Raw genomic sequence first — 27405 nt, 5'->3', positions numbered from 1 at the left:
CCCCAGTGCTCTCGCACAGGCTGTACCCAAGAAGTACCTCCCTATCTTTACTGGCTCAGTCCCACTAAGCCTCTGAGATGCAGCTCGTGCATTATCTTCTCAGGGGGAATCCCTGTCCTCAACTGAACTTTCCCCTTCACCTGATTCTGTTTCTCTTACACATGTAACATTTACCTGTGTGTCTCTCCTGTGAGCACTTTGAAGGCAAGGGATATGTCTCATTTATCATAGTATTGCCAGACCTAGCATAGTGCCTAGTAATTAATAAGCACTCAGTAACAGTTGACAAATTAATCTTGGGTGGATGGGTAGGTGGGTGGGTAGGTGGATAGATGGGTGGATGAGTGGATGGATGGATGGATGGATGGATGGATGGATGGATAGATGGTAAATGGATGGATGGATAGAGGGATGGGTGGATGGATGGGTGGATGGATGAATAGATGGAGAGATGGAAGGAAGGAACTATAGATGTGGCTAGAAGAGACTTTTCTCACAGTGCAGAAACAAACTCTTTTTTTCCTACAGCATTTTTTAATTACTACCTTGTAGCAGGCTCTGTGCAAGGCACTTGGACATATCCCATTTGATCCTCATAACAATCCTATCAACTAAATATAACTATCCCCCATTTTACATCTGTGGCAATGAAGGCCCAAGTGTCACAGCTAGAAAGGGACAGAGCTGTCCCAGGCCTCCAAACCCTTCCTCTACACCACTCTGAAACAGAAGCACTCTTTTGGGGCTCTGAGCCTACTGATTTGCCTTGAAAGAAGGGGAAAACACAGCCCACCAACCTTCAGTTCAGCACAGTGTGGAGGCCCCTCTTCATCTCTTCCACAGGACAGTAAAGTCTACGTCCAAGTCATGCTTCCCAGCACATTTTAATGAGGCTCAAAGTGGAGTAGTGCTCCATCTACTACTATTTTCTAAGACAGTGGTGACCTACCATCTCAGTAATCTGGGGAGATTTAAGGTAAATATTCCCATACAGAGCCAAGATTGAGGAACAAAAATGAACATACAATGGGGGTGGGGTGTGGAGAACTTTACAAACAACCACGTGGGCAAGACTAAGACTGCCCCTCCTACAGGAGCATGGAGCCCTCTGGCTAGCAAGGTGGGAGACTCTTCCAGGGCCCCAGGGGGGTCTCACACAAGAGAAACAAGGAAAGGGATCTACACATAGGCTGGGCTTCCACTCCAGGAGGAAAGCCAGGCTCCCTGCATCCAACGTTTGGTCTCTATCTTCAGTAGATGAAACTGTGGAATCCTCAAAAGTATGTGACTTGGTGGTCAGCTGGTCCAAGCTCTCATTCTGCAGATGTAGACACTGAGTCAGAGGGCAAGAGACAGTTGACTGAGTTTACAGTGCACTTCAGGGATGGCATCTGTATGAGGATCCAGTTACCCTTACACTGGGGCATGTTCTTTCTCCGTCCCTTGTCTTGCCTCTCACTCTACCTGATGTCTGTTCACCAGGGCATACACAACATTTAGCCATGACCCTTTACTGAACCACCCCCTGTGTTAAGACCCAATCATATGCTGGGAAGAGTCACTACCCCTTTTGATGGAGTTGTGAGCAAAAGGAATGAATGGGAGCGGATGGGAGAAGATGGTTTGCTCAGAAAAGCATTGCCCATGGTGTAACTCTGGAGCAGACTTTTGCATGGTAGACATAATATTTACCTAACTCTGTGACACCATCTCAAGGATAACAGTTGCCTGGACATCTCTCTCTCTAGTCATCTCATGCTCCACTCTTACCAGAATCCTTTTTTTTTTTTTTTACCCTCATCTCCTTTCCAAAGGGTTTGAAGTGGAAACAATATAAAGCACAGCTGAAGTAAACCTTTTAAATGAGAGTTAAAAGTCCAAATATAGGTAAGGAGTGGGATAATCCTATAAAAATGAGGTAAATGTAAGTTACGACATAAAATTGGCACTGAGCTTCCCAGAAGCCAAGGCAAAAGGGGAAATGTGATATACTCCATAGCTTTTAAGAGCTAATAGATGCTAATATAGGATAGCTGGTATGACGTGGACTCTGGGTTCATAGGGCCTGGGTTCAGAGCCTCTATTTATCAGCTATTAATGCAGTTCTACCTCTGTTCACACTCAACACTCGGCCCCTCTGTGCCCGCAGGCTGCTCCATCACTGAGGCTGTAACAATCCTGGGAAACAAACTCAGAGATTACCAGGGGCAGTTCAACACCACCCACCTGCTGGCCCTCTGCGACTACTTTCACAACACTTTCATCCGCCACTACAAACTCTATCAGTATGTCTTGGGCCAGGACCAGGAAGTCAACCTGACCGTTACACACTTGGAAGTGTGTGCGCCTCCCCAACCCCTCCCTCTGGCCAAGGGCATGGACAGGGGCATCTGGCAGCTTGAGCAGCAGGTGGCGGAGCTCAATATGGCTGAGGTGCAAAAACGCACCAATGTGCTGCTCCTGAAGGAGGCGCTGCACCTGGAGCAGGAGCACAAGCTACAGAGAACGTTCTCAGAGAGGTCTGAGCAGCCCAGCCGGGTTCTGAAGAGAGAGGTAAGGCTGTGCCTGTGAGGTAGGAGGATGCTCCCTTGCCACATACAGATGCCTGTTCCTACCAAGAAAACATGGCAGCTGGAGTCACACTCACAGCCAGGACACCATTGTCTGCATACATGGGATGGGGCAGAAGGGGACAGTCACTGAGCATGGGCCACAGGACTTGTGTGCATGTTTCATAAAACATCTCTGTGAGGTATTATTCCTGTCCCCATTTCAGTATTCTCTGAGTGAGGCTCAGAGAATTTAATTAACATGCCCAAGGTCACCAAGCTAGCAAGTGGTAGAGTTTACATTTGGACTGAGGCCTGGCTGACCCTGAAGTCCAAGTTCTTTCCACTGCAACATTCATCGGTGACAAATTCCACTAAAGAAGACCCCAGGCTCTGAATCACCACAGATTTTCTCAGTGCCCTTCATCCATCAAGGCCTGGGGGTGGGGGAAGATGATGAGGGAAGGACCACTGGGGACAGCCCAAGGTGGGGATATGATGAGGTAGGCCAAGGGGTGGGGCTGGTGGGTCAGAGAGAACCTAGAAGAATCTGGCATGGATCTAAGAAATTGGGCTGCCCTGTTGACCAGTCTTAAGACCACTGAGGCTCCAGGAGCCAGAGTCTCAATGACCAGGTCTTTACTAAATGGCAACTAGCATGGCCCCAGGGCAACCAACTTCTTAAGGGCCTGGCAGAGTCCAAATTCATTTTTTAAGCTAGACATAGGCACTTATAACTATTGCATCTTCTTTGAACATAGAGACAAGTCTGTGCGTATGTGTATACACAACTGTGTGCGTGTGTTGGTGGGATTGGGGCTGGGAGGTGGTGGAGAGTCCCAGAGCCTATGTGTTCCAAAAGGTTTCTAAATTGGCAGCCAAAGAGTGAATGGTCCTATGAAGTATTCCTTTAAATATATATATAAAACATGGAGAAAATCTCTAAAGAGAAATCAACACAGCAGAACAAATGAGGCTCTTCTAAAGTTAAGTCTTCCAGAGAAATAGCACATCAGGCTGCCATGCAATCTTAGTGCATTAAAATGTCCAGCAAGGAAGGACCCAACAGAACTAAACTACAGCCTGTCTCCACCCACTCTGGGGTTCCTTACTCTAGAATATGTGGACAAGGCCACAAATGCAAGGGGCTGCCTTCCCTCCCACTCCTGCTTCTTCACACAGCTGTTATTCCCTGCCCCTCCCATCTCCCCTGCCAGCCCTCATTACTTTGCTGCTGGTCCCTGCCTGGTGGAGCTTGTGGACTAGAGTCCTCTCCACTGCGTGCCTCTAGTCTTGTGCCTGAGCTGGGGACACTGACCACCATAGGATAAACATGATGTATCCCTCTTGGAGCACAATCCTCCCCAAGGACTTAGGGGAAGAACATTATTTTTATAGAAAAACAACCAAGAAAATATTCTGGGACAAATGTAAGATCTTGCATGAGTTTTTAAATTAGAATGTGAGATCTCAAAGAGATGTTTTCTAGGCAATCAGGTACTCCAAGTACGTCCCCCAACGCCCCTCAAGACAGCACAAACTTTCCTCAGATGTTTGGTTGCTCAGTCAGGGAATTTGGAAAAACACGGATACGTGGTCCATGTCTCCAGGATTCCATGATGTCGTTGTCCTGACTGAGATGACAGAGAGGGTCTCCTTTTAACATGGCAGATAGGGGCTGAATTTCCATTCTTCCCATGGCTGGCTGGTTGGGGACATGCCCACTCTCTGAGCAACTTGCCCTGTTTCTTCTGATGAAGCCTGTTACTAGAACTTTGAGATGTAAGAATGAGATAAGGGCAGGAGGGTAAGGAAGGGGGATGATATCCAAAAGGAACATCCATTGATGAAGGTAGGGGTATACGGGACTGGCCTAAAGGCCCAGAACAATATTAATAATAAATGACCCACTCAAACAGGATTATTGCACAGTAGGCCTGAAGGGAAAAGGAAAGAAAGTCATTGGAACCCAAAAAGAGAGCTATGGGAGAGGGCCATGGGGTAGGAGGTGTAGCTGTAGGTAGAGGATTAGAGCCATGGCCAACCCACAGCAGATCGGGAAGGAGGAGAGACACTTCATTCTTTTTCCAGCCTCAGATCTCCTGCCAGGGCCTCCCGTTGGCTGAACTCAACCTAAAGCCAGAGGTAAGCCCTTATAAGTCAGCCTTTCAGAGCACAGAGTAGGGTGGAGAAGGGTGGCCAAGAAAGCTGGTGGTGGAAATGGAAAGTTCCAGAATACAAAAAAAGGAGATGATGTGTTCAGAATTGGATCCTGTGGAGGTACTCTATGTGCAGATGGCCTCAGCCTTCCCCAGAGCCCTGATCACCAGCCATGTTCCATTTCTTCCAGGAGTTAGAAAATCTCATCAGTGAGGCCATTCATATCCAGATCGAATGCCTGAAGGAGCTGCTTCAGTATGAGATACAAATAACTTTTGATATTTTGGATCTGAAACTTCAGAAGAAGACATTGAACCTCAATGCTCCTATCCCTTTCCCACTTGCAATCACTGGCCAGCAAGGCCAAGATGAATCTCTTAAGTTCAACAAAGCAAGCAAAGGAAAGAAAGCAAAAGCAAAGAAGAAGTAGAGAGCCCCTGGTGTCCACTGACTGAAGACTTTGAGGAAAAGCAATTGACAATTATGAAAACATTATGTGATATGCTCAGCACCCAGTAGATCAGAGATTTCTAGCAATTAAAAGAAACAAAACAACAGTCATCAGATTTCCCCTCTCTTCTTTCTCTCTCCATATTCTACCCTATGAAAATCCAACCCAAACAGATTTTCCTTGCATGGGGGAAGAAAGCTGTCTTTCTATGTTGAGCACAGAATTCGTGCTCCATGGACAGGCAAACACCACTTGTTGACTCAGGCTGAGTTTAGATGTTAAAGACAGAACCATGACCAGTGGGCTTAGGTGGGTAAGAGTGAGGGTGACACCAGATACCAGGAAGGCCTTCCAGCTAACACAGTGGTTCTCTGGCTAGCATGGGAACAGGACCTGGGATTCTGTTTCGATTCTGCAGTTTGTACAACAGGACTGCCTGCCTGCATCTCCCTGCTAGAAGACCTAGAGCTGCCTAGAGCCTCTGCAAAACTCTTCCTTTTGTAAGAACCTACATCACTTAGACTGAAGCAGGGGACCCAGTGCTGCCCTAGAAGCCAGATACCTGACTTTGAACCCAGCTCTGCCTCTGGTCTGATGTGTGAATTTGCCCACATCCCTTTAGTCTCTGGGTCCCAGCTCTCTCTCTCTGTCAGGTGGGGGCATTGCCAGCCGGTGTCAGGTCTTTCTCCCACTCTAACCTGGGAGGGTCCCATCTTCCCTAGGAGAAAGATGAGCCAAGGTTGACTATTCCCATTTCTCAAGGGGTTCAAGGTTCAGGAAGGTCAAGTACCCACTTCAAAGTCACACAAGAGGCAGTGAAAGAATCAGGACTAGAACTCAGGTGTCTGGACTCTTATTTCTGTGCTCTTTCCCCTACAGCCTCATGCCTCATGGCGACAGGGGCACAAACCCTGTAATAGTTGGCTTATAGCAGCCATGTAACTGACAGGGGACTGTGGCCTCCAGGATCAGAGTGGAAAGGTCATTACCACTCACTGCCTCTTCCCAAGCCAGTGACCTGCTCTGCCCACCTCTGTCATCTGCCCTGTGTCCTTGCTGAAGACAGGATGGGCCATCGTGCACCATACCCATCTCATGTCCACCATCTCTCCTTCGCCACTGCTGTCTTCGGGGTCTTGTAACCAAAGTATGCCTGGCTCCATGTGTTTCCAGGCAAAATCAGCCTGCTATTGGAGGCCAAGCTGGATTCAGGTAGAGAGAGGGAGCCCCGAGGGGACATGTCACCAACCCGGAGCTCTCTGACAGAAGTCCAGGAGATAAGAGGTCCCCAGCTGGGAAGGGGCCTCACCAGGAGCACCCCCCCACACACACTCTCCTGTCTTACCTGGATGCTGCAGGGAGTGTGCTTTATAGCTGAGAAGTTCCATAAGCTTTCCCATACCTCTTTGGACAGAGGAAGGAAATTCCAGGTTTTTCTTAAAGTATCCATCCCTTCATCCACTCATCCATTAATGTATCCATATTTCACATTTTTTTAACATCCACATCTTCTGTGTGGCTGAAACCACGGTGACCCAGAGGGAAGTATGAGAGCTGCCATCCTATTCTGCCCAGGCCTGACCAGGATCGCAAAACTCTCCTGCAGCCTGTGTGGATGAGACGTGTATGTGTGTATGCACATGTGTGCATGCATGGTGTACTTATGCTTGTAAGTATGTGTGCATGCATGTGCATGAGTATGTGTAGGTGTTTGGAAGGAAGTGGATGCAACAGGTGGGCACTTCTCCAGCCCAGGCCATATGCTGGAGACCCTTGATGCTGGGGCAGCAGAGAATCAGATGCCCTGGCCAGCCTGACAAGAAGCTGGGCTGAAAGCACTGTTTTCATGTCCAGGAGACACAGGAAGTAATGATTGACACTGGACTCGGTCAATCAAGTATAAAAGGATAAATAGCTCCCTCTTGCCTTGCCTTCCTCCCACATGGATGGGGGCTCAACCATCCCATCCATACCCAGGGTCCCAGCCTTGTCCTGCCGGTGTCCAGATAGATGTGCAGGACCCCTGAGGCTTTGAACACTTTCAGTCTCAGGACACTCGGACCCTGAGCTATGGACAGTGGTCTATTGGTCTTGTCCTCCCCTGGACCCGGACCTTCCCCAGGAGCACTCCTGCCAAGGGAGCCCCTGGTCACCATCCCCATGGGTGGACCCACAGCCTGGCTAGAATACTCCTCTAGCACCAGCCAGGCCTCCAGCAAGGGGGCGGGTGCTCCCTGTAGTGGCTGTGAAGGAGTAGAAAGTGGCTCTTGCAGCCCTGTGTCCACACAGTCAGCCTGCAGGGCCCTCCCCCTCCTTCAGGGGCAGCTCTTCTCCCTAACCAGTTGGAGTCAGGGCTAGCGTTTCAACCACACACGAGGTGTAGATGTTAAAAAATGTTTGGGGAGTGAAGGAAGAATGAATGAACGAATGAATGAAAATGTTAAGAAAATCCTGGAACTTCCTTTCTCTGTCCAAAGAGGTATTGAGAATCTTACCAAACTTCTCAGACACAAAACACTCCTCCTTCCTGCCAAGGTCAAAAGCAGAGTTGTAGGCTCTACCATGTGACAGAAGTAGGAATTTCTCCTGCCCTGCCTTCCCTATGGAATCCTGCACTGGGCTCAGCCCTGTGCTAGAAGTTTCTACCCTCAAGAAGCTCTCCCAGGGGCATCTGGGTGTCTCAGTCAGTTAAGCATCCGACTCTTGATTTAGGCTCAGGTCACGATCTCAGGATTGTGAGATCAAGCCCTGCATTGGGCTCTGCTCTGGGCATAAAGCCTGCTTAATATCCACCCGCCTTCCTGTGCTCCTCCGTCCTGCTTGTGTGTGCACTCTCGCTCTCTCAAAAGGGGGGGAAAAAAGTTCTCCCCAATTAGTAAGGAAGACAAACACCCCTGTACCCATCTGACTTCCACAATCATTTGGTGTCATCTACTCAAGGACAAACAGAAGAGGCCTGGGGGCTTGGTGTCTGTGAGGGAGGGGAACACCCTAAGCACTGTGCCTCCCCCAGCTCCTACTCAAACATGTAGATGTTCTGCTATCAGTACTTATTAAATATCCATTTCATGGGTAGCTGAGTTGCATTTGAGAAGGAGGCTGGGACAGGGAAGTCACAAGGGACCAGAAATGAGGAAATGAGGAAAGAAGCCCCAGCAACAAGTGGATTTAAGGTCTCCGTGGGGATGGGAGTGGAGGCCTCAGGCCCCATATACACTGGGAGCTAAAATTGGGCTTTCTACATCAAGGTAAGACCAGAGAATGGGTGGTCCCCTTGGGAAACCCCTCCCTCCCACTCACCCGAGGAAGGAGCACTGAGCAGGCTTCTGCTGCAACTCTTGGAGGACCCCAAGTCTACTGTGGAGGGGAGAGTCCCCACCTGTGCCCCCATGCTCATGCAAGGCCTGGATGCTGACACAACACAGACATGGAAACCCCAAACAGAGAAACTACCCTAAAACTGGGCTGAGACTGGATCATCCCTTAGAGCCTAAGGATAAAGCTTCTGTAGGTCAGGTGACCAAATGCTCTGTTTGTCATGGATGGTGCCAGTTGCTGCCTGTTGTCCTGGTGTTCTGCCTAGTTTGTCATTGCTTAATGGAGTCCTATTAAGAATGGCTTTAAAAGAAGCCAAGATCGGATCAGTACACCTCCCTTGTACTTCCAGCTTCTGCCACAGTTGCATCTCTTGGTGTGTGAGTGACGTGTGCAGTGAGCAAGTGAGTTTTCACTTAAACTCCAGGTTAAATCTGGAAGATGATGAGGGCTGACCTGCCTATCCTTCCCAGTCTTTTCCCAACCCAGTGCAACCCTCTCAGGGCTGCCACATGCAGCTCCCCCTAGACATTGAAATGCACATGGACACAAGCAATGGAGGAGAGTCATTCCCCCCTGAGACAGATGGAAGATACAGACCCAATGTTTCTGCTGTTGCCAGTTATGCCATGGTCTTCAAGGTGCAGGAAGCCACAGGCCGCCAAGCTCCAGGTCAGTGGGGAAAGTAGCAGGGACAGGCACCACGTGCAGGATCTAGAAGGCAGCAGTCTTGCTCCAGGGCTCATAGACAGTAATGGGAGCAGCCTTGCTGCAGCTACTTTCCTACTTACCATGTAATACCAATCTACAACTATTTATCTTAGTGTTTGCTACTGCATTCTCATTTTTCAATAAACCCTCAGTAGCAATGAGTTCCACAAAAAAAGAAAGTGCATGAGTCATGAAAATGTAAATATGTTTCTCTTTTTCATTAAAGTTAATGGCAAAACTGTAACATGCCCAAAATGGTTATCAGCATTTACCATCTGCCCTGAGAACCATGGTGATATCACTACATAAAAAGCAGACTCAAATCTGCTCAGGGAGCATCAGCACCTAACTCAAAGGTCGTCAGTGACTTTAAGAACACTGTCTAAACTCCTGGTCAGGGACACCCGGATGGCTTGGTGGGTTAAGAATCTGCCTTCGGCTCAGGTCACGATCCCAGCATCCTGGGATCGAGTCCTGCATCTTGCTCCCTGATCAACGGGGAATCTGCTTCTCCCTCTGCCCCTCCCCCTGCTCCTTCTCTCTCTCTCTCTCTCTCTCTCAATCTAATAAAAAAATAAAATCTTAAAAAAAATAAAATAAAATCTTGGTCAAACAGTATCCTGGGTGTGTCTGTCAGGGTGTTTTTGCATGAGACTAATATTCGGATTGGCTGACTAAATAAAGCAGATTGTTCTCCCTAATGTGGGTGAGCCTTATCCAGTCAGTTGAAGGCCTGAATAAAACAAAACACTGACCTCCCCGCCCCACCCCTGCCCTGAGTAAGAGAGAATGTTCCCTGCCTCACAGCATTTGAAATGGAACATGAGCATTTCCTGTTTCTATGGCAGCTTGCCAGCCTGTGACATCAGCTGTGAGGATTTGGGACTAGCCAGCCTCCATAATCATGTGAGCCAACTCTTTATAAGACATCTCTTCCATGAATATATATAATCTGCTGTTGATTGGTTGTGTTTTTCTGGGGAACCTGCCTAGTACATTTGTCAATTCCAAGTTTTCTTGCACACATGCTAAGAGTGAAGTGGTAACTGTTTATTTGATAGGACCACCCAGAGAAGAATGTCACACATGGTGAAATGATGCCAGTGTTACATTCATGGAATCATGTGCATCAATAGGGAAAAAAATCTGGTAATTCCAACAACAATTCACTTTTTTTCATTTAATTCAGGCAATCAAAGTAAAGTTTTTAGAAATTCATTTTGTTCAAGATGAACCATGTCTCAATATTGTGAATACCGTTGGAAATTCGCTTTTTAAAAGTTCAACATGACAGACACAAGTAATTGTTTTTGAGGTGATAATATCACTTCCAATATATAAATGTTGGTAAAATCAATGTTCTTACTAAATAAAAAAAAAACATGGAGCAGAAATATACCTCGAATTTGTTGTTGGACATACAGAGGTCAGACCTGTACCAAGAAGGTCAGAAAGTAGAAATGAGGGTGGAGGAGGGATTGGAAAAAGTGAAGAACAACTCCACAGGACAGAGTCAGACTTCTCCCACAAACAAACTGCGCTTCAGAGCCGGTTGGAATTCATTTGTTCATTCCCCAAATATCACTTGACCAGTTGTTCATTCCGGATGCTCTTAGGCACTAGGGACTCAAGAGTAAACAAGATAGACAAGGTTGCCATCCTTGAGCTCAGTTTCAAATGCAGAGCATGGAGAAGCGATTAAATAAACAAGATATTCACCAGCTGGCATGCCAGATATGAAGACCATAAGCAGGTGCAGAACTCAAGTAACTTTGGGGTGACAGGAACTTTGTTACTGAGGCTGTTCAACAGGCACATATTAAGTGGCCATTATATGCCAGACATTGGGATAGGTGGTGAATATAAAGATGCAAAAAAGGCAATTAGTGCCCTAAATGAGCTTGCGGTCCAAACAGGAGGCAGATGCATACACCGCTAATGCTACCACTAGGAAGAAGGAGAAAAACGCTAAAATAGACACAGAAAGGGGAGAAATTGAGTATTAAAGGAGGGATCAAGGAGAGGTTCTCAAATGAAGGACAATGTGAAATGGGCTTTGAAAGATAATTAAGATTCTAAGTGAAGGGGAAATAGGAGAAAGCACATTATACAGCAAGAAAATAAAAGCATATTACAGGCTGTGGTTGGAAGAGGAAAAGCAGGAGCCAGGACAGCAAGTGGGCTGTGCCAGGTGGCTACACGGATAGCACAAGGGCAAGTGACAAAGCCATCCACGTAGGGTATGGGGGTGGGGAGGTTATACAAAGAGGGAGAGACTGTGGACTCGACTTGTGAGGAAAGGAGCCTTTAAAAGTTTTAGACATTAAGGAGTGCACGTGATGTGATGAGCACTGGATATTATAGGCAACTAATGAATCCTTGAACACTACACCAAAAACTAATGATATACTATATGCTAGCTAATTGAATTTAAATAAAAATTAAAAAAAGAAAAAAGAAAAGGTTTAGGCAGGGGAGTGGTGCCTGGGTGGTTCAGTTGGCAAGCATCTGACTCTCAATTTCAGCTCAGATCCTGATCTCAGGGTTGTGAGATCCAGCCCCGTGTCATGCTCTGTACTCAGCATGGAAGTCTGCTTGAGATTCTCTCCCTCTGCCCCTCCTCCCGCTCCCATGCACATTCACGTACTCTCTTTCTCTCAAATAAATAAGTAAAATAAATCTTTTTTTAAAAAAGAAAATACCTCATATTTAAAAAAAAAAGGCTTAGGCAGGGGAGCAAAATTATTGGAGGGACATAGAGGCTGGAAAGAGACCAGGAAGGAGGTTATTAAAATAATTCAAGCCAAGTATAATATTAGCTATCACGTATGCAATACACAAATATTTAGTAAGTGCCTATTGTGTGCTAGCGACTCTTCTGAGCCCTAAGAATACTTCACCAAACAGTAAAAAAGTCCCTGCTCAGGAATGTTCTAATCTAGTGGGGAGACAGAGAAAGAGTGAGAGAAAATGAATAAACAAGTAAAAATATTGGGTGTGACACATGGTAACCAGTTACATGCGTTGAACACACACTGTGTGTCAGGCACTCTGGTAAGCACTTCTTACGTAGTCACATAATTTATTTTCATGACAATCCTATGATGCCCATTGCATAAATGAGAAAACTGATGAGCAGGGGTTAAATAATACCAGGCATTATAGACAGCGTTCATACTCTTCACGTCCATATTTTACTTCCTTTCAAGGCTTGGCAGTCTGGCAAAGACAGGGGGTGAGGAGGAGAAGTCCACAAAAGCGGGGACTTGCATCTCCCCAGACCGGGCATCCCAAGCTCCTCTAGCCCAGCAGCTCTCAAGCACTCATCCCTTTGCACTGTTGTTGCTTGCTGGCCAGCTGTGCCACCAGCTAGTCTGCAACTCCTATGAGAGCCAGGAGCCATTGTACCTCTGTTGTGTCTTCTCCACCTCACACATCTGGGCATGTTGCAGGCTCAGAGACTGGAGTGTTGCCAAAGGCCACCAGTTCAGGGTGGTTGCATGGATGGATTAGGAAAGAAGAACCACGATGAGAAGATGGGAAAAAGCACTCATCCTGTGTTCTCTGTTTCAAAGGGGAGAACTGTTTTATCTAAAAGACATCAGCATTTTCAGTGACAGGAAAGAAATTAAATCCTCATCCTTCTTGGCTAGGGTACTCAAAGTGGAGCAGGGTCCCAGTCCCTCTTCCTTCCCATAGAAACTGAGGTACTTGGGGTGCCTGGGTGGCTCAGTTGTTAAGCGTCTGCCTTGGGCTCAGGTCATGATCCCAGGGTCCTAGGATCGAGCCCCACCTCGGGCTCCCTGCTCAGCGGGAAGACTGCTTCTCCCTCTCCCACTCTCCCTGCTGCTGTTCCCTCTCTCACTGTGTCTCTCTCTGTCCAATAAATAAATAAAATCTTTTTAAAAAAAGAAACTGAGGTACAGGACTAACAACAGAGACACCGATGCCACCTTTCAGTTACCCGGCTTACAGGTGAGCTTGCAAAGTAGCCCTGCACCTCAGTGGGCATTTACAGTTCTGACTATCTAGGTCAAGAGCTCCTTTGAAGAACTATTTTGCTTCTTCTGCCCCAATCAAGTGTTTCTGAGAGGGGTTCCTAGCCACAGTGCCTCCCTTCCAGGCTGAAGGATGGGTGCATGGTACTCCATTGTGCTTGGTCACAGTGGTAGGGCCATGCATGGGCATATGACTCAAGCTGGACTAATCAAAATATTCTATTCTCACCCCACCCACCATGCCCCCCAGCCTCGTTGATTAATTCATGGATTTTCCTAGAGAGGAGGAAGGGTTCTGATCAGAGCAGCCGGTAGCTATGATTCCAGGCTGGGAGAGGGAAGAATATATGCAAAGGGAAGCAAAAGAGAAGGGGGAGATATTGATTGAAAAGTTCTTCCTCGGGGCGCCTGGGTGGAGCAGTCATTAAGCGTCTGCCTTCGGCTCAGGGTGTGATCCCAGCGTTCTGGGATCGAGCCCCACATCAGGCTTCTCTGCTAGGAGCCTGCATCTTCCTCTCTCACTCCCCCTGCTTGTGTTCCCTCTCTCGCTGGCTGTCTCTCTCTGTCAAATAAATAAATAAAATCTTTTTAAAAAAAAAAGAAAGAAAGAAAGAAAAGTTCTTCCTTTATCTTGTCACCCTAGAGGCATCTCTCCCCTGTCAATGGTTTGAGCCAATGTGCACACATCCATTATCTGACTGAGGTCAGTAAGACAGGCAGGGCAGGGAATGCTTCCCCCATGACAGAGGAGGACACGAAGACAGAGAGGTAAAATGATGGCTCAAGATCACGCAACTAATAGGTAGTGAAGCCTTAGCAGAAGCAACCAGAACTTCTTTCCTCTAGATGAGAGCTCTTGGCTCATCCACCGCTTCAAAGGGCACAGTCTCTGTACACGTTTACCACTCTGTGCACCTGTGCAATGGCATCTGGGTATAAGCCACTCTTTTTGGTCTGGACTTGGACACAGAATGAGGCCACTGCATCTACTCTTCATTCAGGACCCAGGGGATTGAACCTCTGCCCTGGGAACTTGCACACACAAAGTCAAAGGCGAATGGAGGATTTGAGCAACACTACACAGAATTCACCAGTCATCATTGTTGCCTCTTCAGGAAACGTCTCCCCCAACAGCAGTGTCATCACCCTCTACTCATTTAATAGGGTGTTGACCATAACATGCATTAAGTCCAAACTTCTATCAATTCTTAATGCCTTATTATAACACCTCACAGTGGTACTTGTAAAACATCCTCTAAAGAACTGAAAGGGCTTTCTAACATTTTCTGTAGTTATTTTTACCTACTCAAAGGGTTGAGAAAACAGAGACCATTCCCAGTTCCCACAAGTGTGAAATGAGGTGCAAGGTGATACTCGTATGCCTTTTGAGGCTCCTACATTCTCCAACATTCTAAGAACATAGCAGCATGGCTCTCAGCCAAGGTTCCCAGGCACCTGGGCCAGAGTGAGAACAGGGAAATCATTTTCTGAACCTGATACAGTAAGACTATGTTATCCACCTCCCCCCATCATCCCAGAAGAGTTTCTTGGGATGTTGCCCTTCCTGTGGGTTCCGGACATCCAGCAGAATCTGGAAATGCCACCTCCATGACCTCACAGCAGAGGAAGTGGCACAGTTCAAAATTGCCCAGAGCCTCTCGAGCAAACCAGCCTTGGCATCTGGGTTCTGAATCCCAAATGTCCCTAATGCATTTGTGAGCGATTTAGGCCAGGCAGGTGGACAAAGGCTTGGAACTTTTCTAGCAAAAAGATAGAGTTTTTGGTGAAAGTGGGGTGGTGCTGCTCAAGGCTCTTGACAAGAAGCACTAACTTGAGTCAGTGGCTTCTGTCTCAAGAACAATACCAGTTGGACATCTTAGGTGTCTGGAGGACACTCGTTTTCAAAATCTGAACCAGGAGACAGCTGGTGGTTGTGACCCAAACCCCAGGATAAACTCCAGCCTTCAGGGGCAGCTGAGATAGGCTGACAGCTTCATGGAATGGCCACTACCACAGGCTGAGAGGTGGCACTAGACGGCCAGCTCCTCAAAGGTCCATGTCATCCTAGACACCTCTTGTGAGCCACCTACTCTTCTCACGATCCCAGCTCTGAGTTGTGCCAAGGCTACAAAAAACTCTCCCATGCAGATTTTGTCTACTTTATGCTGACAACACCTCAGCTCCAGCATACGCCAAATGCCTCCTGCTTCCTGCCTGGGGACCCCTCTGAAGTCATGGCATGGGGCACCATCAGGAACCCGCACAGCATTCGTGCATGCACATCCTTAAAGTACAGGGGGCTTAACATCCCGGGAAACAACCCAGCCAATTCGAAGTGGGGAGCCCATGGCTAAATGCCTCTCACTCCCATCCCTCAGGCAGGCAGGATTGAGACACAATTGGTAGGGCTTCTCAGAATGTCCCAGTGGGATCAAGCACTAGTCACCCACAGTGGTGGACACCTCAGAAGCACCTCCGATATTGGTTTTCCTCCTTCTCTGTCTTCCTCCGTTTTGTCTTCATTCCTGCTCACTGAGATCACTCCCCAAAAACACTGTACACTGCCAGCGAACCTTTGTCTTAGGTTCTGTTTGGGGAAGAGCATAGGCTAAGACACCTGTCTTCATCTTTGGATCCCCATATACCAGCACTAGCTCTGTCTGTGTCCATTATCTACTGCTGCATAACAAACGATCCCCAAACTCAGGGGCTTAAAACAACAATCATGATTTTGCAATTTGGGTAGGGTCCATGTGGACAGCTTGGCTCTGCTCCACAAGGATCAACAAGGACAACTCAACCAGGGCTGTAGGATCCACTTCCAAGATGCTTGAGCTCCATGGCTGGCAAGTCAATGCTGGTTGTTGACTGGGAGCTCAGCTGATGCTGTTGACTTTGAGCCCCTATTCTCCTCCAAGTGGGCCTCTCCATGTGGCTTCTTGGATTTTCTCGCAACATGGCTGCTGGGCTCCAAGCAGGAGGAAGTGGAAGGAGCACACAGAGACTCACTTCCATTGTATTCTATTGGCCAAAGCAGTGTTAGGCCCAGCCCAGAATCAAGGGAGTAGGAAAATAGACATGCCTCTCAGCATAGGAAGTGACATATTTTTAATCATATTTGATCTGCCACATTGGCACAGAACACTAGGTAAATAAAGGGTTAAATAAATGGATAATTACATAAACAAATTAACTAATTAATGCTGTCGGCCATTACTCAACAGTAATCTTCCCTGCACCCACACAGCCACTGTCACCCTATCTGAAATTTTAGAGTAAACTATCACCTTGACACTAATTTATTTGAGACCGAAAGTTTGACCTCAGAGTCACAGAATATTAGAGCTGCAGGGATCCAATTCAGCCACCCCACAGTACAGGGGAGGAAAGTGAGTCCCGGGGAAAGGAAGGGATTTGCCCAAGGTTACTGTCATGGCCACTGGCAAGGAAAACACCAACCCATGGCTCAAATTTCCAAAATTTCCAGCCTCACTCTTCCCACCACACTGTGATGCTGGCAGGTGTGTGTGTGTGTGTGTGTGTGTATGTGTGTGCGCGTGTGCGTGCGCTTGTGCAGGAAGGGCTGCCTTCCCGGTAGGAAGCTCTGCCTCTAAGTCCCTTTCCAGTTTCTGTCCCTGGACATGCCACCCTCCGATCCGTGTGAGCAGCTATGGAAAACTCTCTAAAACTGAGTGTAGAAGGGAGCCCGTGAGAGGACTGAGGGTGTCAACCCTGGGTGGAGCTCAGACTGGCCCCAATAAGGCCTCTCTGTGCAGTTTGTGTCCCCGTCACGGCCCCACGGCCCCGCCACTCACACCAGCTACCCCCCATCCACAGTGTGTTGCTTCCTCCTTTGGGGAGCATTTGAGGAACCCCCTGGGGTGTGCGAGGCACAGAGGAGAATGCAGACATAATACAATAAAAGCCGTCTTCACCCTGATACTCAGCACCTCCCGAGGGCCAGGCACTCCGTCTCGTTATCCTCATTTCACAGACAGGGAAACAGGTTCTGAGGAGTCAGGGAACTTACCTGTGCTTCCCGCCTGAGCTGGTATGTAACCTTCTGAGATTCAAACCCTGACCTAACCCTAACTCTCCACCCTTTCCCCTAAATCAGCCATCACACTGATTTGATCTGTCTCTTCTAAAAGTTTCCATCTGGAGGAGAAGCCAAAACACCATAGGGCAGTATGTGACAGAGGGTGGCAGGCCCAGAGGCACGCAGGGGCGGACAGGTCACAGGAGAGGCAGGACTCAGGCCCCCACAGGGAGAAGAGGCTTCAGAGGGAGGGAGGGCAGGCCGGGGCATCTGAGTGGGTGGAGCACCAACCTGAGCAAAGGCTCGTTGCTGGGAAGAAGGGTGGACGGTTAGAGTTGGCAGCAGTGTCAGACCTAAGTCTGGCTTCTGGAATCCCAGGGGCTCAGGATATCTGTGTAGGAGTGCTGGGGGGCTCCTGTTCTTGAAGTTCAAGAAGGGGACTGGGGGAGCCTGGCCTGAAGCTGCATTTGCATAGCAAGCTCTGTTGTTCTATAAATTGTGTGTTCACTGAGGCGCCATGCTCCCTCCACAAAGCCTGTCTTGGTGCAGACAAGGGTTGGGGAGAGGAGGATGGAAAAGGGCCCTAAATGTGAGGCCATGTGCTCAGGGTAGGGAGCCACTGTGATTCCTGGATGGGCCATGGCAAGATGAAGCATAAAGGAGCTGTGCTCATTTATTAAGCGCCTGCTTTGAGTCACTAGATGACAGCATGAGATTTCAATCCACTTATCCACCCAGCGCAGGGGTGGGGGGGGTCTCAGTATCCCCATTCTTCCAGCTGAGGAAACTGAGGCTGAGACTCAAGGAAATGAGGTGACTCACTCTGGCTCTCACAGCTACCAAGTGGAGGAGCTGAGAGCCAGGTCCAAGTCTCTGCCCTCTATGCACACTTTCTTTCCCCTGCAGCAATGTGCTGGAAGGGGTTCAACCTGGAAAGGTACAGGAGACAGGAAGACCATGTCCTGCCCAGTCACAGTCTGGCTGGACAGAGAAGACGCACACAGGAAAATACCACCCAGAAGCACCCTGTGCAGATTCTAGCGGAGGGAGGCATCTCCAGCCTCAGGCGCGCACCCCAGGGCCTTTGCCCCTCCTTCCCAGGAAGAGAGGTTTCCGCCCTGAGCAAGACTGTGCATGTCAGAGGCTGAGGCCTGGCAGCCCTGGGCCTGGGGCCGATTCCCAGCACTCTCAGGGCAGCCGGGCCAAGCTGCTGACTCACTAAACAAACCCCAGACAAGTCACTTCCCTCCCAGGCACCCAGCATGGCAATGAAAGTGGGCATCCCTGTGTCCCTGGCCTCCCAGATCTGAGCCTCCACTCCCTGTGCTAGAGCAGCCTTTCCCACCAGAGCTGACTGGCAGCTGGTTGTGTGGGGAGAGGGCTGTATGATGTGGGAGAGGAGGAAATGTGTTGTTGGAAAACTGACATTCAGAGGGGAACATAAAACCCATACTTAGAAAGTGAAAACCATGCCTATTTATTCTCATAATACACACCACTGGAAAGAAAGCTCCACACACTGCTTGGGAACATGCATGGGAGAGAGTTCTAGGGGTGGCTGGAGACCTCGAAAGGTGGGGATTGTGTACTTTGCTCATTCTGGTGGAAGAGGTAGGTCCTCATTTAGGGCAACTCAGACTTCTTCAGCAGACCACCGGGTGTTCACTGGGCCCAGTAACATAGGCAATGGAAAAGCAACTTCTAGAAGAGCCCACAACAGAAAGATCATCATCCAGTAAGAGACATGCATTAATGCAGAAACATATTCAGGCTACATTTTCACTTTCTTAAAAAGTGAGTTACCAAACAACGTAATCCCAACATTCTAAAATAAAGTATGAAAATACTCATGTGAACACGCATATACATCTAGAGGAAAAAAAGTCTGAAAGGAATACCACACAATGTTAACAGCAGGTGTCTTTTGCATGGAGATTATAGGGGGGAATCTCTCTCTCTCTCTCTCTCGTTGTATCTGTGTATTTCCAAGTTTTCTGTATGTACCTACACAGCATGTTTAAAAGAGGAAATAATAAAAGGTTTTTAAATTAGGCCTAGAGAAGGTAACTTACCAAAGGGCTGAATTTACTTCCAAAGTGAACTTAGCATCCTTATTACTGTAGAATTAACAGCCAGTTCCTTACTGTGATAAATGCTATGCATGCATACACACACACACACACACACACACACACACACATATATAAATATAAATATAAATATAAATATAATATATATATATATATATATATATATATATATATATATATATATATATATATATATATAATCTTCCCAAATGCAATGCAGCACCAATTTTCTTCCTAATCTGCTCTGGTAGGGACAATATTACAAATAGTTTTCATTCCTGACTGATGGCCAAGGGTGGGGTATGAACGCGGGCTAGGAGGTGGCAGAGAGCCAGTGTAGAATTAAATTTTTCCAGGGATCATCAAAAGGTGATTGTCATAGAAATTCCTATCTCACCATTGATCATCTCCTGAGCTATTCCCATTGCTTCTATTTATTACCCTAATCTGAAAACTCGACATAAACCAGTACCAACTGACAGAAAAACTGAGTCACAGAGAAACGAAGCAACTTGTCTAAGATCAAACACTGGGCAGAGGACAGACCTGTAAGTGTTTGAACCATACAGAGCTGTCCTATCATCCAACAGAGGTTGATGGGACACCTACTATGTGCCTGACACAAAGTAGGTCCCATGGAGTCAGAGATAAATAAGACGCCTTCCCAGATAAACACGTTCCCAGACTAGTGGGAGGATTAGAGGCTCAAAAACAGAGCAAGTGCCTCATCATACCATAGAGGCTGTGTGAGAGGGCTGTGGGAATATGCAGAAGATGGGGCTGCAAACTCTCTTGAGGTGAGGACTGGGCACAGGGTAGGTCAGATGGGTGGAGGGCGTGTGGAAAAGGCTTTCTGGGAGGGGGAACACTTGAACTGGGTCCTGAGACATAAAGGACAGATCTACAGAGTGAAGATGAGAAGAAGGACTTTCCAGCCTGAGAGAACAGCCTGTGCAAAGGCACTGGGGTATGAGGAAACAGGTCCTATTTGGAAATTTGCTGTGCCCAGAACACAGGCTGTGCTATGGGGAGTGAGTCAGAGGAGAAGAGGCTGGCCAGGAGAGTGGAGCTTGAAAAGTTTGTTCTCTGAAAAGTTTGGGCTTCATTTTGTAGGCAAAACCTTAAGGAAAAGGGTGACATTTCCAGACTTACAGAACCTCTAGCAGGATTGGAGGGGGAGAGGCTCAGGGTGATAGCCAGTGAGTGACAGTGGTGAGAGCCTGGAGTGGGGTTGACAGCACAGGGCCCAGAAGTCTCCGTGAACTATGGAGGAATCCCAGCATCCGTATGGAGACCAGCTGCAGCCTTTGCATCAGATCATGCCTGAGGGGGAGAGCAGCTACTGTGTCAGGGTTACGTGAGGACCTGCCAGGCCGGGCTCAGATGACAGAGGCCCCTTACCTCATCCTGTCCAACCCAATAGCCTGTGTGGAGAGGTAGAAAGATCAGGTGATATGGCTATGATGGGGCAGAGTCCCAAGGAGGTGGGGCCAGGTGACATATGGGAATAGGGCCAGATCAGGTGTCTGGGGGCCTCATGATGTAGCCTGGTGACAGAGGCTGGGGGGCCCCCCAGGGGAGCTGAGACAGGACGGGATGATGTGGTAGGAGGTGCTCAGGGCCTGGATATCAGAACCACAGCTCCGTCTCTGTTCAGTGTGATGCCTGCCCAGGGACAGCCCACCACGACCACCTCCCTAAAGACCACTCCCCGTGCTGAGGCCAGGAACAGAAAGGAGGGGAACTCCCCTCTTTCCTTTGCTTCTCTTTCACAGGCCCAGAGACACAGAGCATCCTGACGCTTGGAAACTGTTGAGTATAAGCTCCTAATTTATGGAAGTCTAGAGAGGGAAAGTGACTTACCCTAGGTCACACAGCAACACAGCAGGCCAGCCCTGCAGAGCATAAAATAAAAAGGCATAAACCCCAATCTTCTCCCTTCCCCCACCTCTCTCATCTCCGGGTATCCCATGACCAGGAGACCACCTATCAGGGAGGACCACAGAGGCCTGACAGCTCAGGTGGGAGCTCAGCCAGGATGCAGGCGGTCTTGCTGCCCAGGGAATTCCACAACTTCCTGTGCTATCCCTGGGCTGTTCAGGCTCGGCCGTGGTTGTGTAGATGCTCACCCCAGGGAGCAGGCCCCGGGGAGCATCCTCGGGCAGTGTCCCTGTCCACGTACCCGCGATGTGACCTTACTCAGCCCCTTTGCCTTACCCGAGCATCAGCTCCGGGACCTGTGATGGGGTATCACCGCACCTCTGTCGGGATTGCTGTGATGATCACATGAAATACCAGATGTGAAAGTGCTTTATAAATGGCAGTGCATCCCCAAACGTGAAAGTAGAGGGGCTGCCTGGTCACCCACATGAGTGTGCCTACTCAGGTATCTGTCCACACCAATATAGATGTTTTCTCCTAGGCGAGTGCGTGTTCATCTGTACTGGGCATTAAATACTCCCTTTGGAAACTTTGGTTACCAAGAATCAGCTTCCCAGTGAGGGCGGGGGAGAGGAGGGGTGCCTTTACCAGTGGGTTGGGAAGAAGGTCTGGGCTGCGGGGAGGGCGGTGGCCCACCTGGGGCCTGGGCCCATGGGAGTGCCTATCAGTATAGTAGGGGGTCCACCTGGTACCGGTGGTCTGAAGTCCTGGGGTGGCCTGTGTCTGTGAATGTGTCTGTGAGCAGTGCCCCTACACTTTCTGGGACTCTGTCCTTATTTCGAAACAGTGTTCTCTGAAAAGCATCTCTCCCTTGCCTTGGGAGCCTACGCACAACCCTTGTCTCCAACCTGGAGCCAAGGTACCCAGGCTCCTAGGGTGGAGACTGGCCTCGGGGGACAGGATGGTGGGTGGGAAACAAGAAGAGGATGTTCTCTATGGGCAGAAGAGAGGAGAACATGAAGCCAGGCCAGCCCAAGATGACCCTGAAGAGTAGGTGCTCTCCCTCCAGTCCCCTCCTTCCCTCAGTGGGGATGGACTGCCCTCAGGGAGCCCAACCCTCTTCAGCGATGGCCACTGTTCCTGCTGCTCCAGGACTGCCCAGAGTCCAGGCCTCGATAATGAATGCTGGGAGGGAGGCAGGCCTTTAGCTCCCACATGGCTCGCCCCTCCTAGTTACAGGCGGGGAGCATGCTTAGAAAGGGTCAGAGATTCACCGCAGCCACACAGCCTGTCAGGGCAGAGCAGGGCAGGGGCTGAGTCTCTGGGGCCCTCTTGGCATCTTGCCTCCCAAGCCCTCCACACTCGGTGCCCTTGGACAGTTGGCCAGGTGGGAGGGGGCTGCTGTATGGACTGACCGTGAGTAAAGGGACCAGTTTCCTAGGCCCCAACTCCAGGCATGAGATCTGACAAACACATGAAAGCTTTGCAGTCACTGCCCCCCTTGGAAATGGTTGACTTTGGAGCAAGAAGGCTTCCGCTCTTGGGGGATTTGGACGGTGGGGCCCCGAGACAGACCAGAGTCCCTGGGCCTGGAGCCTGAGTGCTCTGAAGGTGGGAACCTCTGGGCTGCTGGGCCCCAGCCTCATTTCCTGTGGCTGCGGTGGGGACAGGGGCGGGGGAGGAAGGCTCAGCCTGGGCGAGCTAATCTGGAGAAGTGATTTTCCTCCTCAGCCAGTCCCTCCCTGGGCAGGGCTCTGGGCGAGAAGGTAGGCCCAGCCAGGGCTCCCAGGGAGGGGCTGGCTTATCAGGCAGGAAACACTGGGCTTGGGCCACATCCTCCTCCTCCTCCTGGTCACAGCAGCTCCCATGGGCAGGAAAATACTCAGCAGCCTGGCTGCTCCTCCGCCCTCTCAAAGCCCCTCCTCCACGCCTTTGCTCTCTTCATCATCCAGTCACTGGAGAGGTGGCGTGGAGTGCCGTGGCCTGCTGCCCTTGGAGCTGTGCCCTGGCACCCTGGCCTCCCAGCCACTCTGCCGCCCCTGACCCCCCTGCTGCCTTTCAGGGCCCCTACAGCCAGGACACAGGCAGGGAGTGTGGGGGGGTTGTAGTCAGGGATGGCAGAAACACAACACAGGGTTCTACTTGTTCCCAGACAGGTCTGGGTGGGCTTGTTGGGCCCCTTTGAGCCAGCCTCTGGCCCTTGGAAGCCACCACTTGTCCCCTGAAGTGTCTGGGAACCCTAGGGTTGTGTGCCTGCCTCCCAGCAGAGTGCACTGGGATTTTGTCCTCTGGGAGGCTTGTTTCCAGCCTCCCTCTCCTGGGCCAGCACCCACCAAGACCAGCTGGGTTTCAAGAAGCACAAGAAGAAACTTTGGAGGTCTTCTGAAGGCCTGCTAACCCACAGTACTCCTGCCTCCCCTCCCATCCTATTCCCAGGACTCCTTCTTCCCATTACCCAGCACCCCTGCACCTATGCCACTAGCCCCTGCCCACTGCTGAGACCCCCCCCCCCCGCATCCATCAGAGAGAGCTGTGGGGGGCACCCTCGCCCACAGCCCTGTCCTAGCCCCCTTGCTTGGCTAAGGAAGACTGACCACCTCGGTTCTGAAGGGTCTCACCCCTCACCTCCCCATCGCTACCCTCCCCTGACAGCCCTGCACTCGCTTCTACTCTCACAGCCTGCTCTCAGGCAAGTCCCCTGACCTCTCTGGGCCTCCATTTCCTTTCTCATCAAACCTGGGTGTTGACAGCATGATAACAATGATTCCTTCCAGCTCTGACCTCCATGATTTGTTTCAAGGTCACAGAATTAGAATGAGAACCTCCTAATTTCAAGCCCCATGTTCTTTCCAGTGAAAATGTAACTATTCTGTTTACTTGAGGACACCCCCGGCGGAGTGATGGTCATCATCAGAACAAATCACTTCATTGTAGATTAAAGGTTACACACTTTCCCTGACCTTCACAGTGCCCTGAGATGTGGCACTGATGCTTCTGCTTTTCAGGGAAGGGAATGAAGAAAAAGCAGGTTCCAGGACTTGTTGGGTTGGAATGGAAGAGCTCTGCACCTCCCTGGCTTCTCTGACATGATAAGAACTAGTCGGTGTGGAGAAACACAGGCCAGAGCAGGCAGATGCCTGTGGCCACCTGCCCCCTTCTCATGACCTGTTCTCCAAGGAAGTCACAGCTCCACCTTTAAGTTTTGTCATCAGAACCTCCAAGATGCAACAGCAAGCTCCCTGAGGCCTCTGGAGGCTACAAACTCTTCATTCATCAGAATCCAGTGATTTTTCCAGAATCCACTGGAACATTCCTGTTGTTTTAAGGCCCCCCCCCTCACTTGTTCCAGACCTGTGTCACCCCACAGCCCCTCAGAGTGATGGAAGAAGAGTGACCTGTAGAAAGACGGTGAGCAGAGCCAGGGGACCCATCATGTGACCTAGCTGCATGACCCTCTGAGAAATAACTACACCATATGCCTACATGCAGAACATTCCAAAAGTACCCACAGAGTCCATGCTCCCACTCCCTGGTGAAATCCCCAGCCTCCCTCTCTCACACAGCATACAAAGAGACCTTCCTCCTCCTGCCCCTCCAACATCCCTACAAAGTTCAGCATCTGATTAAGGGGAATGCATACCTCAGGGAGGACCTGGAGGAAACAGCACCCTATCCAGGCCTCGGACATAGTCCCACACTGAAGAGTAGAGGAGCAGGACCACCAGCCTACAAGGATGAGGATGACCTGGGCAAGGTGGGGACAAACGTGTCCCTCTTCACAGATGACATCAAGCCTACAAGGACTTGGACTGAAGCAGGAAGGATTTAGGTGAAGTACAAGAAGGAACTTTCTGATGATGGAAGTTGTTAGACTAGCTTACAGAGAGATAGATCCCTTTTTCTGAAGGGCTCGGATCAGACAGAAAGCCATCTGCCAAGAGTGGCTAAGCGGCAGCCCTCAATAGAGGTGGGAAAATGGTCTAAATGATCCCATGGTCTCCTCCAATCCCACTCAGCGTCCAGTCAAGGAAACTGAGTGAGTCATCTGTAATCCCCTTAGCCATGTAGTAGGAGTCCTTTTCCCTTATTTATCTCACAAGCAACCCCAGTAGGACAATCACATGGCTCCAGATTTTTCAAACTAGTAACAGCCTCCAAGCCTAAAAAAAAAAAAAAAAAAGCAACCACTAAATTGTTTAAAGAAATCTAAAATAGACAATAGGTATCCTGTACATGCATACAAAGCTTACAATTTCTCAAGTGTCTACAAATTCACCATCTCCTTAGATGAGAGAACAGGTCCGGAGATTTACTCAAGTTCCCATCAAAATCCAATAATGGGGTAAGATCAGACACTTGCCTCCAGGTCCAGGCATTTTCCAGATACCCTCCTAGAGTGTTTAGAGCTCTGAGTGCCCTGTGAATTCAGCCAGCAGTGCTGATGGTGTTCTGAGGGACTCTGGAACCAACCTAGCTGCTTTGTTGACAGAATAACCCTTTCCCCTACATAGTACCTTGATGCTCAGAGAAGGGCATGCCATCCATTGTGGTGTCTGGGGAAAGGAACACTCACAATTTGCCGATGGAAACCAGCAATGAGCACGTAATAGGTCCTGAGGAAGACAAAGCCACCATGACAAGTGAAGCCAATTGAGCATGGTCAGATTTTAGTCAGTCATAAATAGTCTTCAGAATTCTTCCTGTTAAGAGTTAGTTCATCTTTGGAATTGAATGGTGGCATTTTGTGCCTTAGCTATCACTTGAGACTCTTTGGGAAACCCAACAAACAAGCAGTTTGAAGCAAAAGATGTAAACTTGTTCGTACATCCAGATGTGGTGATTCCCTGTTGGAAGTCAAGCCAAAAACATAAACAAGGAAATGTTCATTGCAGTGTTACTTATAATGGAAAAAAATAAAAGAAGAAGATCTAAGAGCAAGGGAGCAGTCAAGTAAATTAAGCTACATTAATGTTCTGAAATACTGAGCCATCATCAAAAATAATAATATGAAGATAAATATCAATACGGCAAAACTTCTATGTTTTTCTATGATTTTTGAGAGAATAAAGCCAAATACCAACAGTATCTATATCTACACTGTGATCACACCAGGTACAATTTTGAACACACAAATACAAGCCTGGAAAGTTCAGGATACCAAAATGAGCATATCGAAAATAGTTATGTCAAAGTCATGGAGTGGCTAATTTTTCTTTTTTCCAAATTGCTGTTTCAACTGACAAGAAAACACTTTTTGCAGAAAAATTAAGTTTAATAGCACAGGAAAATGTTTACCTAATATTAATGAATAAAAATCTCTACTATAAGAGACATATGTCTACATAGAGCTAGACAAAAACAAAATTCTAAAGACTGGATGGACCTATGTAAAAAAATTAACAGCAATGTCTTGAGGTTGTGGATAAAAGATGATCTTTTTTTCTCTAAACTTTCTACAAAGACTGTCTCTTTTGAGAATTTAAATATCAGTAGAAGATAGATGATAGACAGATATGGATGGATGGATGGGTCAGGTGGGTGGATGGATGGATGGATGGATGGAAGGAAGGATAGATTAAAAAAGATGATAGATGATAGATAGATAATAGATGATAGATAGATAATAAATATATCACTTTTCTCCCTCCCTCTCTCCTTTCCTCCCCTCTCCCTTCCTTCCAAATCCCTTTCACTAGAGGAAATCAAGAGATAATTTTCAAAAGGAAAGCAGACAGTTACAAATGTTACCAACCTCAGCTCTATTCCGCTACTCTAGGACGGGATGGGAGAGGAGATTGTCCTGCGGTCCCCTTGTGCCCATTCCTGGCTGTTTACTACAGGCTACAGTCAGTGGTTGAGAGTGAATAGCCAAGGATGCATCACATCCAGCCTGAGCCCTGAGAATGAGACACACACAAAGGCTCTAGGGTGTTGGTGTCCAGAGAGATGGGCAGGGAAATAGGGATCCAGGAGGTTTTAGGTCTTTATCACCAAGATGAACTGGAATACCTCAGAAGTTTATTTATTATTCATTCATATTACTTTTGAGCAGCTACTCTGTGTCTGTCCTGCTGGGGAAGATGCATGTGGGTGGATGATTCCATTGCCAAGCATTAAGTGCCATTACCAACGTCTGCTCAAGACCTATGGGAGCTCAGTGACTGGCCCTTCTGCCAGGCAGGCTTGGGGACATGTAAGCTGGATTTGGATG

At 48.6% G+C, this 27405-nt stretch overlaps 1 protein-coding gene across 1 annotated transcript in view; it reads left to right on the top strand.

Annotated features, from left to right (window-relative positions):
* Positions 1 to 5139, top strand: part of CUNH8orf74 (chromosome unknown C8orf74 homolog) — a 36032-nt gene extending 30893 nt beyond the window's left edge. The window contains exons 3-4 of the mRNA XM_026519074.2: positions 2150 to 2553; positions 4900 to 5139. Coding sequence (XP_026374859.2) covers positions 2150 to 2553; positions 4900 to 5139 — 644 coding nt within the window. The remainder of the gene's footprint in view (positions 1 to 2149; positions 2554 to 4899) is intronic.
* The last annotated feature ends 22266 nt before the right edge of the window (positions 5140 to 27405 follow it).

The sequence above is a fragment of the Ursus arctos genome, unplaced genomic scaffold, assembly GCF_023065955.2.
Source record: "Ursus arctos isolate Adak ecotype North America unplaced genomic scaffold, UrsArc2.0 scaffold_11, whole genome shotgun sequence".
In the NCBI taxonomy this organism is placed as follows: domain Eukaryota; kingdom Metazoa; phylum Chordata; class Mammalia; order Carnivora; family Ursidae; genus Ursus; species Ursus arctos.
Note: the sequence above shows the minus strand (reverse complement) of the source record. Positions and strands in the feature narration are given on the sequence as shown.